This window comes from Acinonyx jubatus, chromosome C1 (assembly GCF_027475565.1).
Source record: "Acinonyx jubatus isolate Ajub_Pintada_27869175 chromosome C1, VMU_Ajub_asm_v1.0, whole genome shotgun sequence".
In the NCBI taxonomy this organism is placed as follows: Eukaryota; Metazoa; Chordata; class Mammalia; order Carnivora; family Felidae; genus Acinonyx; species Acinonyx jubatus.
In genome coordinates, this window is record NC_069381.1 from 7,010,163 (window position 1) to 7,026,619 (window position 16,457).

At 48.6% G+C, this 16,457-nt stretch overlaps 1 protein-coding gene across 1 annotated transcript; it reads left to right on the forward strand.

Annotated features, from left to right (window-relative positions):
• Positions 1-3,046: 3,046 nt before the first annotated feature.
• On the forward strand, positions 3,047-15,384 carry RBP7 (retinol binding protein 7). The gene is made up of 4 exons (XM_027060480.2): positions 3,047-3,202; positions 12,387-12,565; positions 12,688-12,789; positions 15,122-15,384. The coding sequence occupies exons 1-4, from the start codon at positions 3,130-3,132 to the stop codon at positions 15,170-15,172; spliced, it is 405 nt and encodes a 134-aa protein (XP_026916281.1). The 5' UTR covers positions 3,047-3,129; the 3' UTR covers positions 15,173-15,384.
• Positions 15,385-16,457: the final 1,073 nt, after the last annotated feature.

The window sequence follows — 16,457 nt, forward strand, 5'->3', positions numbered from 1 at the left end:
GGAATTTTTGAAGAGAGTCAAGTATTTTTTTGTCCAAGTTCTAAACCAACTGAAAAATAAGATGAAAAAAGCAACAGATGAATGAAAATAGCATCTTTTTAAAAATTCAAAAAAAAATTTTTTTTACTTTATTTTGAGAGAGAGAGGGAGAGAGAGAATCCCAAGCTAGCAGTGGAGAGCCTGATGTAGGACTCGATCTCAAGAGTCAGACACTAAACGAACTGAGCCATCCAGGTGCCTCTCTTTAAAAAAAAATTTTTGTTGTTGTTGTTAAGTACCCTGTATGCCCAACATGGGCTTGAACTCATCACCCCAACATCAAGAGCCACATCCTCCACCAACTGAGCCGAGTGGGCACCCTGAAAATAGCATCTTAATGACTGAGAAAGGCTGGTAAAAGTTCGGGGTTGGGGGCTCCTGGGTGGCTTGGTTGGTTAAGCATCCGACTTCGGCTCAGTTCATGATCTCACGGTTCATGGGTTAAGCCGTGCGTTAGACTCTGTGCTGACAGCTCCGAGACTGGAGCCTGCTTCGGAATCTGTGTCTCCCTTCGGATTCTGTGTCTGCCCCTCCTCTGCTCGTGTTCTGTCTCCCTGTCTCAAAAAGAAATAAGCATTTATTTATTTTTTCCAACGTTGTTTATTTATTTTGGGGACAGAGAGAGACAGAGCATGAACAGGGGAGGGGCAGAGAGAGAGGGAGACACAGAATCGGAAACAGGCTCCAGGCTCTGAGCCATCAGCCCAGAGCCCGATGCGGGGCTCGAACCCACGGACCGCGAGATCGTGACCTGGCTGAAGTCGGACGCTTAACCGACTGCGCCACCCAGGCGCCCCAGAAATAAGCATTTAAAAAATTTTTAAAAATAGGTTCGGAGTTGAAGCTTAGTGTGAAGGTCAGAGCAGAATAGGTAAACGTGACGAATTATGTGTTGTCCAAGATGCGTGTTACAAGATCTCCCATCCCACCTGCTCCTCTTAAAATGTGACTGTGAGAAATGAGGTCCACGTTTGTTCCCTTTGGATTTGGGTAAGCCTGTGACCCTGGTGGAAATGATGTTATGTAACTTTTGAGACTAGGTCATAAGACAGGACAGCATCTTACTGGTTCTCTTGGGATGCTCTCTCTTAGAGCCCACCCACCCATGCTGTGGGGGAGCCAAAGCAGCCCATGGACAGACCCCCACGGAAAGGAACCTGGCTCCCAGCCACACAGATAGCCAGCACTCATTTGCCAGCCGTGAGAGTGAGCCGTTTTGGAAGTGTCTTCTCCCACTCTGCCAACTGGAGTCGTTACCCCAGCTGATGCTTCGTGGAGCCCGGATCAGCCATCCTCTGTGAGCTGTACCCAAATTGCAGATTGATGAGGAAATTAATTATTTTTTGTTATTTTTTAAGCCATTAAGTTTGAGTGGGGGCAAAAATAACCTATACACTAACTCCCCCAGTCTAGACTTTGGACCAGTCTACCAGGGAGAAGGAAAAAAATTGAGATACCCTGTGTTTAAAGTGTTTGATAGATGAACTCTACCTTAGTGGAGAAAGAATGGTTCAGTGACTGTTGTTCCTAAGGCAAAGCCACACATCCTCGTTTTCCAGGAATTTTTCCATTTCTAGCAGTGAAAATCCCAGGTGTTGGGCATTCCTTCAGTCCTGGGGAAGCCGGGATGGGTGGTCACCCTAGTTGCCCCCAAGCAGAGAACTGTTCCGCTTCCCTGAGAATGAAGTAGGTTTGGAAAGAGGCCAGGTGTTTAGGAGAAATTCCTCTTAGTGGAGAGCATGATTAGAAAGGACTGTTGTGCTAATTGAATGACCTCGGGCAATTTCTCTTTGTCTCAGTTTTTGTCTCCGTCAAATGGACATAATAAAGTAACTACTGGAGAAGTAGGATTTTGTGAAAAATGGTAATATACATAGTAAGCACTCAATAAATATTAACTATTGATATATTTGAGTGTGGGGCACCTGGGTGGCTCAGTCAGTAGAACATGGCGACTCTTGATCCTGGGGTTATAAGTTTGAGCCCTACATTGGGTAGGGAGATTACTTAAAAATAAAATCTTAAAAAAAAAAAATACATGGGTGAGGTCATAAATGGATTTCTAAATCTTCGAGCCAGTCTATATAGATGGTGTTTGTGGCTAATATTGTAGGTTAGCCTACATTCCCACCCCCCTTCTCTTTTGCCTTTCTCTACTGTCAAGACTGAAGAGATGTGAGATTCCTTAGACTCCCTTGCAATTAGAAGTGGCATGTGACATGGGGCACCCGGGTGGCTCAGCCCACCTCCGACTCTTGATTTTGGCTCAGGTCAAGATTTCATGGTTTGTGGGTTCGAGCCCCACATGGGCCTCTGTGCTGATAGCTCAGAACTTGCTTGGAATTCTCTTTCTCCCTCTTTCTCTGCCCCTCTCCCACTCATTCTGTCTCTCTCTCTCCCCCCACCCCACCTCAAAATAAATCAACATTAAAAAAAGAAAAGGAAAAGAAGTGGAATGTGACACAGATTTGGCCAATGAGCGTGAACAAACCTGATGAAGGGATAATGGCAGGCGCACTTTCTTTGTCAGCTTGCATGTGGATGTCCTGGCTGGAAACCCAGCAGCCAACTCTTGACGGTAGGCTTAAGAGGCCAGGTGCCACTTCCCTGGCCTGGAGTTGCCAGGTCATCACCAGCAACTTGTCACCCCAGGTCGGCTTGATAAGGTAAAGAAGATAAAAGCCTCTCTGTTTACGGAGACCGCTAGAGCTGGGTTTATTGACCTGCCATTTGCAGCCCAAACACTAATTAATGGCATGAGTTTGAAGGAGATGCCCTTGGTCATTACCACGTAGCAGAGAAAGAAGTGTGGTTGGGAACACTGTCTGGGGCGCGCCTGGGTTTTGGGTTCAAGAGGAAGAGGAGCAGGAGCGGGGAGGCCCGGGGACGCAGGAGTGTCCGCGAGCACAGAAAAGCGCGGCGCAACGGGCTGGGGACCAAGAGGTGCGTCCCCCGCTCCGCTCCGCACGGCTCCTCCCGCCCGCGCTGCTGTCCCCACCGCGGTCCCGCCCGGGCCCGCCCCCGCCCGCCCCGGCCCCGCAGATAGGCCGAGGCCCCGCCGCCCGCCGGCCACTGTCGCCCTGCCCCGCCATGCCCGCCGACCTCAGCGGCACCTGGAACCTGCTCAGCAGCGACAACTTCGACGGCTACATGCTGGCCTTAGGTAGGACGGGAGGGGCTGCCGTCCCGGCTTGAGGCTGAGGCGGCCCCGCCTGGCCTCGCCCGTCCCCCGTCCCCCTGACCCCCGCCCTGCCGCCCCACCCTGTCCTCGGGCCTCCGTACCCCCACCCCGCCCCTGTCTCTCCGTCTCCCGATCCTCTGGTCCCCGTAGCCCCCCGTCCCCCTGCCCCCCTGTACCCCCGCTCCGCCCCCGTCTCTCCGTCTCTGGGTCCTCTGGTCCCCGTAGCCCCCATCCTCCATCCCCCGTCCCCCATCTTTTCGTCCTCTGTCCCCTGGTACCACGCCCCCCACCCCCTCTCCCGCCGCCCCCCTTGTATTCGCGTCTCCCCATCCCGTGTCACTACCTCGGACCATCCTTTGTCCCCACCCCCATCCCCTGGTCCTGACAACTCCCCGTCTCCCCTCCCCCCGTCCCCCCCCCCGCCCTTTTCATCATCCGTCCCCACGTCCCACTTCTGTCCCCCCTCGTCCCCTGGTCCTTCCTTCTCCCCGTCGCCCGTCCCTCCCCCCTATGCACCCGTCAGTCGCTACCGGCCCTGCGGTCAAGGCTCCTGCCCCACCGGGGGACACCTGGGTCACCGGGCACCTCGCAAGGGGACTTGGGGGCACGATGGGGTCCTGCCGGTGAGGGGGCGCCCCGGCCCCTCTGCCGCGGGGCTCTGGGCAGCCGTCTTTGCGCTTCCTGGAGCCCGGTGGCTCTGCCAGGGAGGTCGCCACCCTCTGGGTAGGGGCAGCTCCAGGCGCGCTCAGGTGCAGGAGGTGCCCCCGCCCGGTGACTCTGGCGCCCTCTCGAGTTGGGGAATCGCCTTGGGAATCTTTAGTTTCCTGACTCCCTTCTCCCCGCCAGGGCTTGAGTGAGGACCAGAAACCCACACCCGTTAGAAGCCACTCCTCTCGGCCCCTAGGACACAGTGCCAGCCCCGAGGACTATCGTGGGTGCCCGGAGGGGTTGCTTCTTTGCCCCCTGCCCAGCTTCCCAGCGCTTAAAGGACAGCCTGGTCTGCACGGAGGAAGGGGGACTCTGTGGCCACCAGGGGCGTGGCGGGGGTCTGACCCATGTCCTTGCTTCCCAGAGCCTTTGAAGAATGTTCCCCACCCTTGGTGGTTAGAAGGCCTCCCTTCCTTACCCAGTCCCAGTGTGTCCTGCCCTGAGTCTCATTCTTCAGATTTGGTGGGTGGAGCCCTGCGTGCCCAGCGCTTTCTCCTGAATGACACCAATCAGTGGCACTTTTGACAGACGGTCTCCAGCTGCTGGAAGTATGGGGACCTGGTGTTTCCTCTGGCTTCTTCTCATTATTTGACACTGGGTCTCCGTTTTTTCCATCTGTAAATTGAAAGAGAGGAGTCCAGTTTTGGTTTTTTTCCTTTAAAAAATGGTGGTAAAATATACAAAACATAAAATTGGGCATTTTAACCATTTAGAAATGTACAGTTCTGTGGCTCCAGTGTGTTTTTAAGATTTCTGTGCCTTCGGTGGGTTTCTCTCCTCCCTTCCCACCTTGAGTAGGGACGTCTGGAGCTTCTCAAGCTAAGTCTGATTCAGAAGGACACAAAATGCTGTCCTGAAGGGAAGAAGTCTTTTGTCCTCATCCCATTTTAGATCCATTGCCTGGGTCCCCTGAATTAGGCTAACAGAAGACAGATTAACAAGCGGAAGTTAGTTAACACCTGCCTGGTGAAGACACGATGCCGGCACTCAGTGCGGAGTGGCTGGAACTTGAGCCCATGTATAGAGCATCTTAGCCGGGCGAGAACTAACAAAATAAGGGCTGGTTGGGAAGGTTTTTGATTATGATTCTTCTGGTGCCCTCTCCAGGTTGGCTAGAGTCTAGAGTCGCCTCCCTGACTTGCGTCTGTGGGAACAGTGAGGGACGGGGGACAAGTTTACGAAAGTAGGTCCTGCTTTGGGGCCAGTGGGGGAGGGGGAGGGCAGAGAGCTTTTCTTCTGTCAGCTTCTTCCCAGCCGTCTGCAGTTCAATATAATAATCAATGTGCCGAAGTGGTGTATTTGGGGGTGGTACGTTCTGCTTACTTCAACCCGAATCTAATTGCCTTTCTGTTTCCAACTTCCAAGAAGGAATTAACGCTTATTCTTCCCAAAGGGTGTAGGTCCTGATGGTTTCCTTGTCTCTCTACCTGCCAAATTAGGGGAGGCATGTGACCATAAGCGCTTTCTTCTCTGATCTATCTGGCCGGTATCTGGTTTACTCGTGTGGAGGATAAAGTGTTAAATATCAGGTGATGGCTTTGAACTTTGCCTTGCTGTATGAAAGGGCGGGCCTACGCCAGCCGACTCCATCTACCTCAGGCTGTTTGGGAGATTCAGCTGCAGTTTGAGGAGCTTCATGGGATCAGTGGGGGGGCAAGAGTGGGAGTCCTGAGTCGGTCAAGGGTGGACACTCTGTAAACACCCTCCTCTGGGTAGGATTCCGAACCTGAGGAGTAAGGGAGACCTGGAGGTAAATAGCTTTTGAATAGACTGTTGTTTCACTTTGAATCGTCTTGGTGGTCCAGAAAAATCTCAAGACCTGAACTTGAATTAAAGTGCTTTCAGATAGGGGCACCTGGGTGGCTCAGTTGATTTCGGCTCGGGTCAGGATCCCAGGGTCAGGGGATCGAGCCCCATGTTGGGCTCCATGCTGAGCGTGGAGCCTGCTTAAGATTCTCAATCTCTCTCTCTCTCTCTCTCTCTCTCTCTCTCTCTCTCTCTCTCTCCCCCCTTCCTCCACCCCTCCCCCACTTGTGCTCTCTCTCTCTTAGAAAAAAAGTACTTCCAGGTAGCTAGTGGCCTTAAAAGCAATTTAAAAACAAAAAACCCTCTTTGGAGGAAGAGAACATCATGCAAGTTCTTGAATTGCTTGTACAGAAACAATGCCCAGTAAATAATCACAGTTAGACAACTACCTAAGGAGATAAAAACCCATGACAGGAAAACTCTGGGAGGTGTTGGATAATGTCTGTGTGTGGTGATCGAGGTGATGGGACCATGAATGTTTGCTTGAGTCCAAACACGTTAAATTGCACATATTAGATATGTACTGTTCTTTGTACATATCTTTATATGTATGTAAAGAACATATGTATGTGTTCTTTATACCTCAACAAAGCTGCCAAGAGATAAAAAGACCCCAATAGCAAGGATCAATAGAAACAACAAACAATAGAAATGGTGTCTCCAGATGCCAGGATTATCAGAAATAGACTATGAAGCAGTTACGCTGAGCTTAATTTTGGCAAGGACCCAGAATCCATATGAAGGTAACAGAACAGAGTTGAAAAAAGAAACAAATAGAAATTCTAGAGTTGAAAAATACCAAGTGAACTTAGAAACTTGGTTTGCAAACCCTGTTCTTCAAATTCCTTTCTATGTCCCATGTTTTCAGAGATCAGGATGTTCCTATCCTCCATTATAGAGAGGGCACCTCTCATGTGAGGGTCTTAGGACCGGCCTCAGGGAAAAAATCAGAAAGTTCTTCTAGCACAAACCATTCCTCAAATTCGTTCAACTTGAACTATTCAGTATGCCAAGCTACCATATTTTGGGGCAACGTGACCTGAACCCCATCAAGAACAGAGTTTCTGCTCGGGATAATGAAAAAGTTCTGGAATTGGATAATGGTGGTGGTTGTAAAACATTATGAATATATTTAACACCATGAAATTGTATGCCTAAAAATAGGTAAAATGATACATTTTATGTTATGTATATTTTATCACAACAGAAAAGCTGTACTGCAAGGAGACTTCAGTAGAAAACTCACAATAAGTCGTACATTACACTTTACAAAAATTACAGGGGTGCCTGGGTGGCTTAGTGGGTTAAGCGTCCGACTTCAGCTCAGGTCATGATCTCACCGTTCGTGAGTTCAAGCTCTGCATCAGGCTCTGTGCTGACAGCTTGGAGCCTGGAGCCTGCTTCAGATTCTGTGTCTCCCTCTCCCTCTCTGCCCCTCCCCAGCTTGCACTCTGTCTCTCTCTGTCTCTCAAAAATAAATAAACATTAAAAATTATTTTTAAAAACTAAGGCTCATATTAAATTCAGTTGTTTGAATTGATTAATAAGTACATTTTGTGAATTAGCATTCTCTCCTAACATAGCCATGTCTTACGACTTTACAGAATGAACTAAAACATGTTTGTTAAAGACAGAGGTTTATAGTCAGGCAACTAAAGATAGCTCCTATAATAAAAACCAGAGGACCCTTATTACTTTTTTTCTTTTTTTTTTTTTTTTTTTTGATGGGAGAAATATCCACCCAGGAAATCTGTCCCTTTTGACAAAAAACAGAGCTTGAGATCTCTGTCCTGGCTGAATAATGAACTTAACAAAGTGCTTAGTAAACTACACAATGTCTTAACATTTAGATTCTTTTAAAAAATAAGCACATAGCACACGGAAGGGATTTATGACACAGAACTGGAATAATCAAGGTGCTTTTGGGTTCGAGAAGATTGTTTTTAATTTTCCTTTGATTGGAGCAGATTCTCTTCTTAAAGGGAAACTTTGATTATTCTGTTTTCACCTTCCTTGGTTATAAATTCCTAAGTACAGCGACTGCGCATTTAGAACTTTGATCTCTCTATCCCTACTCCCACCCCCAGTAAAGTGTATTTAAATATATCATTTCCCTGGGTGCCTGGGTGGCTCAGTCGGTTGAGCATCCCTCGCTTGATTTCAGCTCAGGTCATGATCTCATGGTTGGTGGGATCGAGCTCTGTGTAGGTCCCTGCCCTGATAGGGCAGAGCCTGCTTGGGATTCTCTCTCTCTCTCTCTCTCCCTCTCTCTCTCTGTCTTTCTCTCTCTGCCCCTCCCCGCCCCCCCCCCGCGCGCGCGCACACACACACACACTCTCTCTCTCAATAAACATTAAAAAAATAATTAATAAAAATAAGTATGTCTCTGGCCTAGAGAGAGGGCAGGGTGGTGCCACAGCTTTAAGAAAGTGTGTCCCTCAGGGCACCTGGGTGGCTCAGTCAGTTGCATGTCTCACTCGATTTCAGTTCAGGTCATGATCCTGGGGTCGTGGGATCTAGCCCTGTGTCAGGCTCCCTCCTGAGTGTGGAGCCTTGTTAGGATTCTCTGTCTCCCTCTGCCTCTCTCCCCTGCTTGAACTCTTTCTCTCTTAAAAAAAAAAAGAAAAAAAAAGTGTCTCTTCTTAAAGCTACTGTTCAACAAGCTCCAGGAATCTTCTCCAGCATTTAAAAAAAAATTTTTTTTTAACATTTATTCATTTTTGAGAGTGAGAGAGACAGAGCATGAGCGGAGGAGGGGCAGAGAGAGAGGGAGACACAGAATCCGAAGCAGGCTCCAGGCTCGGAGCCGTCAGCCCAGAGCCCGACGCGGGGCTCGAACCCACGGACTGGGAGATCATGACCTGAGCCGAAGTCGGACGCCCAACCAACTGAGCTACCCAGGCGCCCCAGAAAAATGTTTACTTATTTTTTGAGAGAGACAGAGAGTGTGTGAGAGGTGGAGCGGCAGAGAGAGAGACAGAGGATCCCAAGCAGGTCCATGCTGACAGCAGTGAGTCTGATGTGGGGCTCGAACTCTCGATCTGCAAGATTATGACCTGAGCAGAAGTCAGATGCTTAACTGACTGAGCCACCCAAGCGCCCCTAAAGATTTTATTTTTAAGTAATCTCTACACCCAACTTGGGGCTTACAGGTTTTAAAACCATAACTGATGTAAAGTAATAACCTAAAGTTTGTTTTTTATTTGGTTGGTTAAGTTGGTTTTGTTTGACTTACACAGTGGTGTTTAAGGAAAGTCAGCAATAACTTTTAAATTTGGCTTGGTCTTTTTAATAATGAGATAAATATTTAAGGGTTTAGCCTCAATACTTAAATGTAAAAAAAAGAAAAAAAAAAGTTTCTTGGGCACCTGGCTGGCTCATTTGGTAGAGCAAACAACTCTTCATCTCAGGGTTGTGAGTTCGAGCCCCATGTTGATTGGACAGATTACTTAAAAATTAAAAAAAAAAAAAAAAAAAAAAGGTTTTCTCAAAATAAGGACATTTATCTTATATTTGGAGTTTAGAAATACTGCAGGGGCCCTGCTCATTGCTTGGCCAATTTTCCTGGACTGGAAATGATGTGTGAAGCCCTGAGTAGCAGTTCATGTCAGATAAAAATGAATCTGTTAGGCAAACAGATTAAAACAGGGGTTGGTGTCTTGCTGGCTTAGTCAGTGGAGCGTGAGACTCTTGATATCGGAGTGGTGAGTTCGAGCTCCACGTTGGGTGTAGGGATTACTTAAAACTAAAATCCTTAGGGGCGCCTGGGTGGCTCAGTCGGTTGAGCATCCGACTTCAGCTCAGGTCATCATCTCACGGCTTAGGAGTTCGAGCCCCACGTCGGGCTCTGTGCTGACAGCCCGGAGCCTGGAGCCTGCTTCGGATTCTGTGTCTCCCTCTCTCTCTCTGCCCCAACCCACTTGCATTCTGTCTCTGTCTCTCTCAAAAATAAATGAACATTAAAAAAAAAAATTAAAAAAAAAAAACACCTAAAATTCCTAATGGAGCGCTTGGCTCATCACTTCGGTGTCCAACTCTTGATTTCAGCTCGGGTTACCATCTCAGGCTCGTGACGTCTAGCCCCAAGTCGGGCTCTGCATTGGGCATGGAGCCTGCTTGAGATTCTCTTTCTCCTTCTCCCTCTGCCTCTCCCTCTCTCTCTCTCTGTTTCTGGGGTACCTGGGTGGCTCAGTGGTTAAGGGTCCGACTTTAGCTCAGGTCATGGCCTCGTGGTTCATGGGTTCAAGTGCTGCATCAGGGTCTGTGCTGACAGCATGGAGCCTGCTTGAGATATATTCTCTCTCTCTCTCTCTCTCTCTCTCTCTCTCTCTCTCTCTCTCTCCTCCCTCCGCTCTCGAAATAAATAAACTTTAAAATAAGTAAACATTAAAAAAATCTTTAAAACAAATAGGGGTCAACTCGGGGGGCACCTGACTGGTGCGGTCGATAGAGCCTGCAACTCTTGATCTCTGGGTTTTAAGTTTGAGCCCCATGTTGGATGTAGAGGTTACTGTAAAAATTTTAAAAGATAGAACCAAACTACCTCCAATGAGGCACGTAACTCTCTTAAATGAAGATTCCTGGACATTTGTTTTACATAATAGGACAATCCTGACATGGGAGAACCATGTCCTAGGTCTCATAGAAATGGTAGGTGATGAGCCGGCATCCAGTGGTGGCTCTCTGCCAGGGAGACCATGTCACCTGCTCCTAACAGTCCAGTGGCACCCATCTGACTTCATTTTCTCTGAGTTAGAGCCCAGTGGTTCTTATGGTACCCCCACATTTCATCTCAAGATCCTCCCCCCTCCTTATTCTCCCTCGTTATGCTCCAGCCACCCCAGGCTCCTGGTGGTTCCTGAACCCATCTGCACATCCTTGCGGGTGTCCCTGGGCTCCCTGGGACCTCTCCTGGCTGAAGTGTCACCTGGCTGTCCTAGTTTAAAAAAAAAAAAAAATTAACATGTATTCACTTTTGAGAGACAGAGCATGAGTGGGGGAGGGGCAGAGAGAGAGGGAGACACAGAATCCGAAGCGGGCTCTGGGCTCCGAGCTGTCAGCACAGAGCCTGACATGGGGCTGGAAGCCACGGGACCATTGACGAGATCGTGACCTGAGCTGAAGTCAGAAGCTTAACCAACTGAGCCACCCAGGCGCCCCCTGGCTACTCTACTTAAAATAGCAACAGTTGCCGGGCTGGCTCAGTAGAACCTGTGACTCTTGGTCACAGGGTCATGAATTCGAGCCCCGTGTCAGACACAGGTTATTTAATAAATGAAATAGCAACAGTTACTTCTAGCTATATAATGTGCTCAAAGCTGCTAACAGGAAAACGGAGTTCGAGTCCACTGTCTATCAAAACCTGGATCTCCTCAGCATTCCGTGTTTCTGTGTGTGGCTCTGTTTTAAGGTTTATTAAAGATTTCCAAATGTACAATACTGTATGCATGAGTGCATGGCTTCTGACTTTTGTGTGTGTCGTTCAGACACTGTTCAAATGCTGTCTTAAAGTGTAAATACAGGGGTGCCTGGGTGGCTCATTCAGTTGAGCATCCACTTAGGGTCGGGTCATGATCTCATGGTTTGTGGGTTCAAGCCCCACCTCGGGCTTTGTGCTGACAGCTCAGAGCCTGGAGCCCGCTTCAGATTCTGTCTCTCTCTCTCTCTCTCTCCGTCTCTCTGATCCTCCCCCACTTGTGTTCTCTCTCTCTCTCTCTCTCTCTCTCAAAAATGAATAAATAAACTTAAAAAAAAAAAGTGTAAATACAGGGGCGCCTGGGTGGCCCAGTCACTTAAGCATCTGATTCTTGGTTTCAGCTCAGATCACAATCTCAGAGTTTGTGAGTTCGAGCCCCGTGTCAGACTCCGTGCTGACTGCGCGGAGCCTGCTTAGGATTCTCTCTCTCCCTCTCTCTGCCCCTCCCCTGCTCATGCTCTCAAAATAAATAAATAAACTGCAATTTCAAAAAGTCTAAATACATAAAGCAGACAAAGGCAGAGTTGCTGTGTTTGAGTTTGGGCTGGGACCTGAGCCCTGTCCTCTTGGCTTCCGTGTCCTCTTGCCAGCCCCTGGGGGAGCTCCTGGAACGGCTTCTTCTGGGCCCAGCTTCAAATCTGTAACCCAAGGCACGGCCCACCAAAGACTCTTCCCTGAAGGCTGGTCAAGCTTTTTTTTTTTTTTTTTTAATGTATTTTTGAGAGAGACAGAGAGGCAGACAGAGAATCCTAAGCAGGCCCCACACCGCCAGTGCAGAGGCTGACATGGGGCTTGAACTCACGAACAGAGGAGAGGCAGAGAGAGAGAGAGGGAGAGAGAATCCCAAGCAGACTCCACACTGTCAGCACAGAGCCCGATGCGGGGCTCTAACCCAGGAACCAGGAGATCATGACCTGAGCCGGAACCAAGAATCCCACGCTCAACCAACAGAGCCACCCAGGTGCCCCTTGGTCAAGCTTTTTAATCAAGCCTCGAGATGGAGCTTCGCCAGGGTAACTCCCTACAGATCCAATTTTGACAACAAGCGGCATTGAAACCGTAAAAGAAACATTAGCTATGAAATACAGTGGTTTGGAGGGCAGCTGCCAAACCCTTCGCTTTTGCGTCTCGAGTGAATGTTGAGATTTTTTTTCTTTTTTAAAAATTATTTTTAAGGTATTGACTTTGCCACTCGTAAGATCGCCAAGTTGCTGAAGCCACAGAAAGTGATTGAGCAAAATGGGAATTCTTTTACCATCCACACATACAGCAGCCTGAGGAACTACCTTGTTACGTTTACAGTTGGAGAAGAATTCGAGGAAGAGAATAAAGGCCTGGATAACAGAAAATGCAAGGTAAAAGAAGTCAAGTGATAACCTAGGCCCTTGATTTGGCGAGATTAACTCCACGTCCTGCTTAGGACCACTTTGAGGACACTGCCAGAGCAAGCCAGCATTTTCTCCCCTCTCTCACGCAGAGCCTGGTCACCTGGGACAGTGACAGACTCACCTGCGTCCAGAAGGGGGAAAAGAAGAACAGAGGCTGGACCCATTGGATCGAAGGGGACAAACTCCACCTGGTGATTGCCACCTTTCATTCTTATGATACAATATTAAAGCACGACAGCAACCCCACCATTCTAATCCACCATTTGGGTTTTTTTTTTTTTTTTGAATGTTTGTTTATTTTGGTGGGGGAGGGGCACAGAGAGGGAGAGTGAGAGAATCCCGAGCAGGTTCTATGCTCATCGCAGAGCCCGATGCGGGGCTTGATCCCACAACCCTGGGATCATGACCTGAGCATATATACATACATATACATATATACATATACAATAAGGGAGTTACTGGCTGCTTAATATTCCATCAGGTCGGTGAATTATCATTTTTGAAAAACATTTCCTTAATTTCAGTGTCCAGGGTATTGTTTCAGGTTGTTTTCTGCTACCGCTTTTTTTTTTTTAAGTTTATTTTTATTTAGAGAGAGATAGAGAACAAGCGGGAGAGGGGCAGAGAGAGAGAGGGAGACAGAATCCCAAGCAGGTTCCCCACCGTCAGCTCAGAGCCTGATGCGAGGCTCAAACTCACAAACTGTGAGATCACGACCTGAGCCAAAGTCAAGAGTCGGATGCTTAATGGACTGGGCCGCCCAGGCGCCCCTGCTATTGCTTAAATTCATGTAAATAGAGCTTTTTTGCATCCATGGGTTTATTTCCTTTGGAAGAATTCACAGAGAGTCTCGTGGTCAGAGGCACACACATTGTTGCCTCTTGCTACCTCATTGCCTTACTTCCAGAAGAGTGTGTCAATCGCCAATGCCCCCAGCACTCCATGAACGGGCAAGTTCTAGCTCAAGCTGTTCAATAATTTCTAAATATAATTTAGAAGGCATAAAATTGTACATCAAGGATTGATCATGGCTTTGTAAATGAGAATTGCTTCCTGATATATATATTAAAATCGCTGACATTTCTTGAGTGACGACTTTGTGCTCAACTACTGTGCTAAATCCTTGCGTGTGTTATCTCACTTGGTCTTTAAGACAGTCCTGTGAAAGGGACTCTATTTTTCCCATTTACAAATGAAGAGATTCAGATTTAGAAACTCTCCATGGCTGGTGAGTAGCGAGTCAAATCCAGGGCTGACAAAAATGTATGCTTTCAACTCTATGCCTTTTTGCCTTAATGTATGTGAGATCTTGGACAGAACTGTGGAAACAAAATTAGAGCACTTACGTTAAAGTTAGGTGTGTCTTTGAAGGTCTGGATAGTCTTTGATCGCACAGACACTGAAGATATTTTGATTCTTGGGGCACCTGGCTGGCTAAGTAGGTAGGAGCAGGTGACTCTTGATCTCGGGGTTGTGAGTTCATGCACCACATTGGGTGTGGAGATTACTTAAAAAAAAAAAGATATTTTGATTCTAGATCGACAAATCTGGCATTCTTCTGACGATAAAATCCAAATTAAGACACTTGCCATCACAAAAATGTAATATGGAACTACAAAGAAAGGCAAATACGTTTGAGGATATAGGTTAGTTGACTGTAAGAGGTAATGTGCAAATTGCATGCATCCGTCCTTGACATAACTCTGCCCAAGCAGAGGAGAGAAGGGTCCTTGCTCTAAGGACACTCACAGGACAATTCTTACATGCTGTGATAGAACACAGAATCAATATTTGCTCTTGGTGTCTGGTTCCTAAAACCCTTGGGATCTCCAGAGTGATGAGTGTCCTCTGTAGGCTAATGGGATGACTGGGGGCCGGGGTCTCCCAGATGGCCGAAGATTTATCAGTCATGCCTACGTAAGGAAACCCCCACAAACACCCCTAAATGAGAAAGGTTGGAGAGCTTCCTAGTTGGTGAAAACATCGACGCACTGGGAGAGTGGGCCCCCTGAAGGGCCCGTGGAAGTTCCGCACACACACCCCCCATCCTGTGTCCTATGCACCTCTCTACTTGGCTGTTCTTGAGTTGTATCCTTTATAATAAAGCTCTCCATAGAGAGAGATAGAGAACAAGTGGGAGAGGGGCAGAGAGAGAGGGAGACAGAATCCCAAGCCATTTCTGTGAGCCGTTCTAGCAAATTCCTGACCCTGAGGAAAGGGGCGTGGGAATCCCCATTTAATAGCTGCTCAGTCAGAGGTTTGGGTGGCCGGGGACTGGGTGTTTGATGTCTAAAGTTGGGGCAGTTTTGGGAGGCCGAGCCCTTAACCTGTGGGGTCTGCACTAGCTCTGGGTCGTCGGTGTCAGAATTGAGTTGAATTGTTGGACACCCAGTTGGTGTCACCGAGCTGGAGGAGCAGGGTTGGAAGAGACACCCCAGCCCTGCTGTCAGAAGTGCTGTGAGTAATAATAATCAATAGCCCACATGCCAACTCATCTTTCTTCTCCCCTTCCCCTTTCCCTAGGAAATGTTCTGTGAAGGCCAAGTGTGCAAACAGACTTTCCAGAGAGCCTGAGCTGTCTCCGTCCCCAGAGCCCACGTGTGACAGCAGCCTTAATGGTGACTCCTCTTCCCAAATGAACAGATGTTACTCTGTCCGGGTTTGGCGACGGGAACTTGCGGTCAGGGAGACGCCTCACCACCTGTCCCCGAAGCCATTTACTCAGATTGTAGGAAAACTGCTCAGTGTCAATAAACCTGTCCAACGACTCTGACTTTTTCCTTCTAGATGTAGCGTGTGCCATTATTTTAAGAAGTATTTGAAAACCTTCCAGGCGCACCACGGACACACCAATGAACAGGATGTAATTCCGTCTCCAAGGGCTCATGGGGAAAATGGACAAGCGAGCCGTCTGAATAGCGGTGATCAGCACAGGCAGCGCTGAGAGCCCGGGAGGGGCTGGGCCCGTGGTGGCAAGGGGCAGGGGTGGCGGAGCAGCGGAGACGGGAAGCGCAGGTAAGCAGGAAGCATCGGGAAGCCTTCTAGGTGAAAGGCTGGGGTGAGGGGAGGGATGTTTGAAGACCCGAAACATTGCTTCCCCTGCAGCGTGGGGGTATGTGGGCTGAGTGCGAGAGATGCCACGGGAGCCTGGAAGGCAGGCAGCGGCCCTATCGTGACGACTCTCGAATGTCCGGTTACAGAGGGAAGATGTGTCCCCCAAAGCGACAGGGTGGCGGTTGCTGGCACTAAGCAGAAGATCTGCACGGCCAGGCTGGCTCACGGAAGGAACTCTGACTACAGTTGGAAGAAGGGGCTGTGGGCGGGGCTTGCAATTTGGGAGGCAGTGCTAGAAAGTGCTGCCGGCAATCCCGGTGTGAGATGGTGAAGGTCAGGAACACCTGGGGCCCAAGTCTCAAATACAGTGAATGGACTGGGGGCTGGAGAGAAACAGCTAATTATTTGCGACACCGAATCCATAGTCCAAGGTGGTGGATGACCTGTAGGGATGACGGAGGAGGAGGAAGATGGCCTGTTTGGGGTTCAGGAAGCTGTAGGAAGGAAGGTCAAGGCCAACTGGCAAGGAGGCAACACAGGGGCGCCAACACAGGATGGCTCAGTCGGTTAAGCCTCTGGCTCTTGGTTTCAGCTCAGGTCTCATGGTTCGTGGGATTGAGCCCCACCTCGGGCCCTGTGCTTGTTAGTGCGGGGCTTGCTGGGGATTCTCTCTCCTCTCTCTCTCTGCCCATTCCTCCCTCCCCTTTCTCAAAGTAAATTAATAAGCATTAAAAAAAGAAAGAAGGTAACACAATCAGAAGAATGAGGTCTGGATTTTGAAGTGCTGTGCCCAGTACAAGCCAGG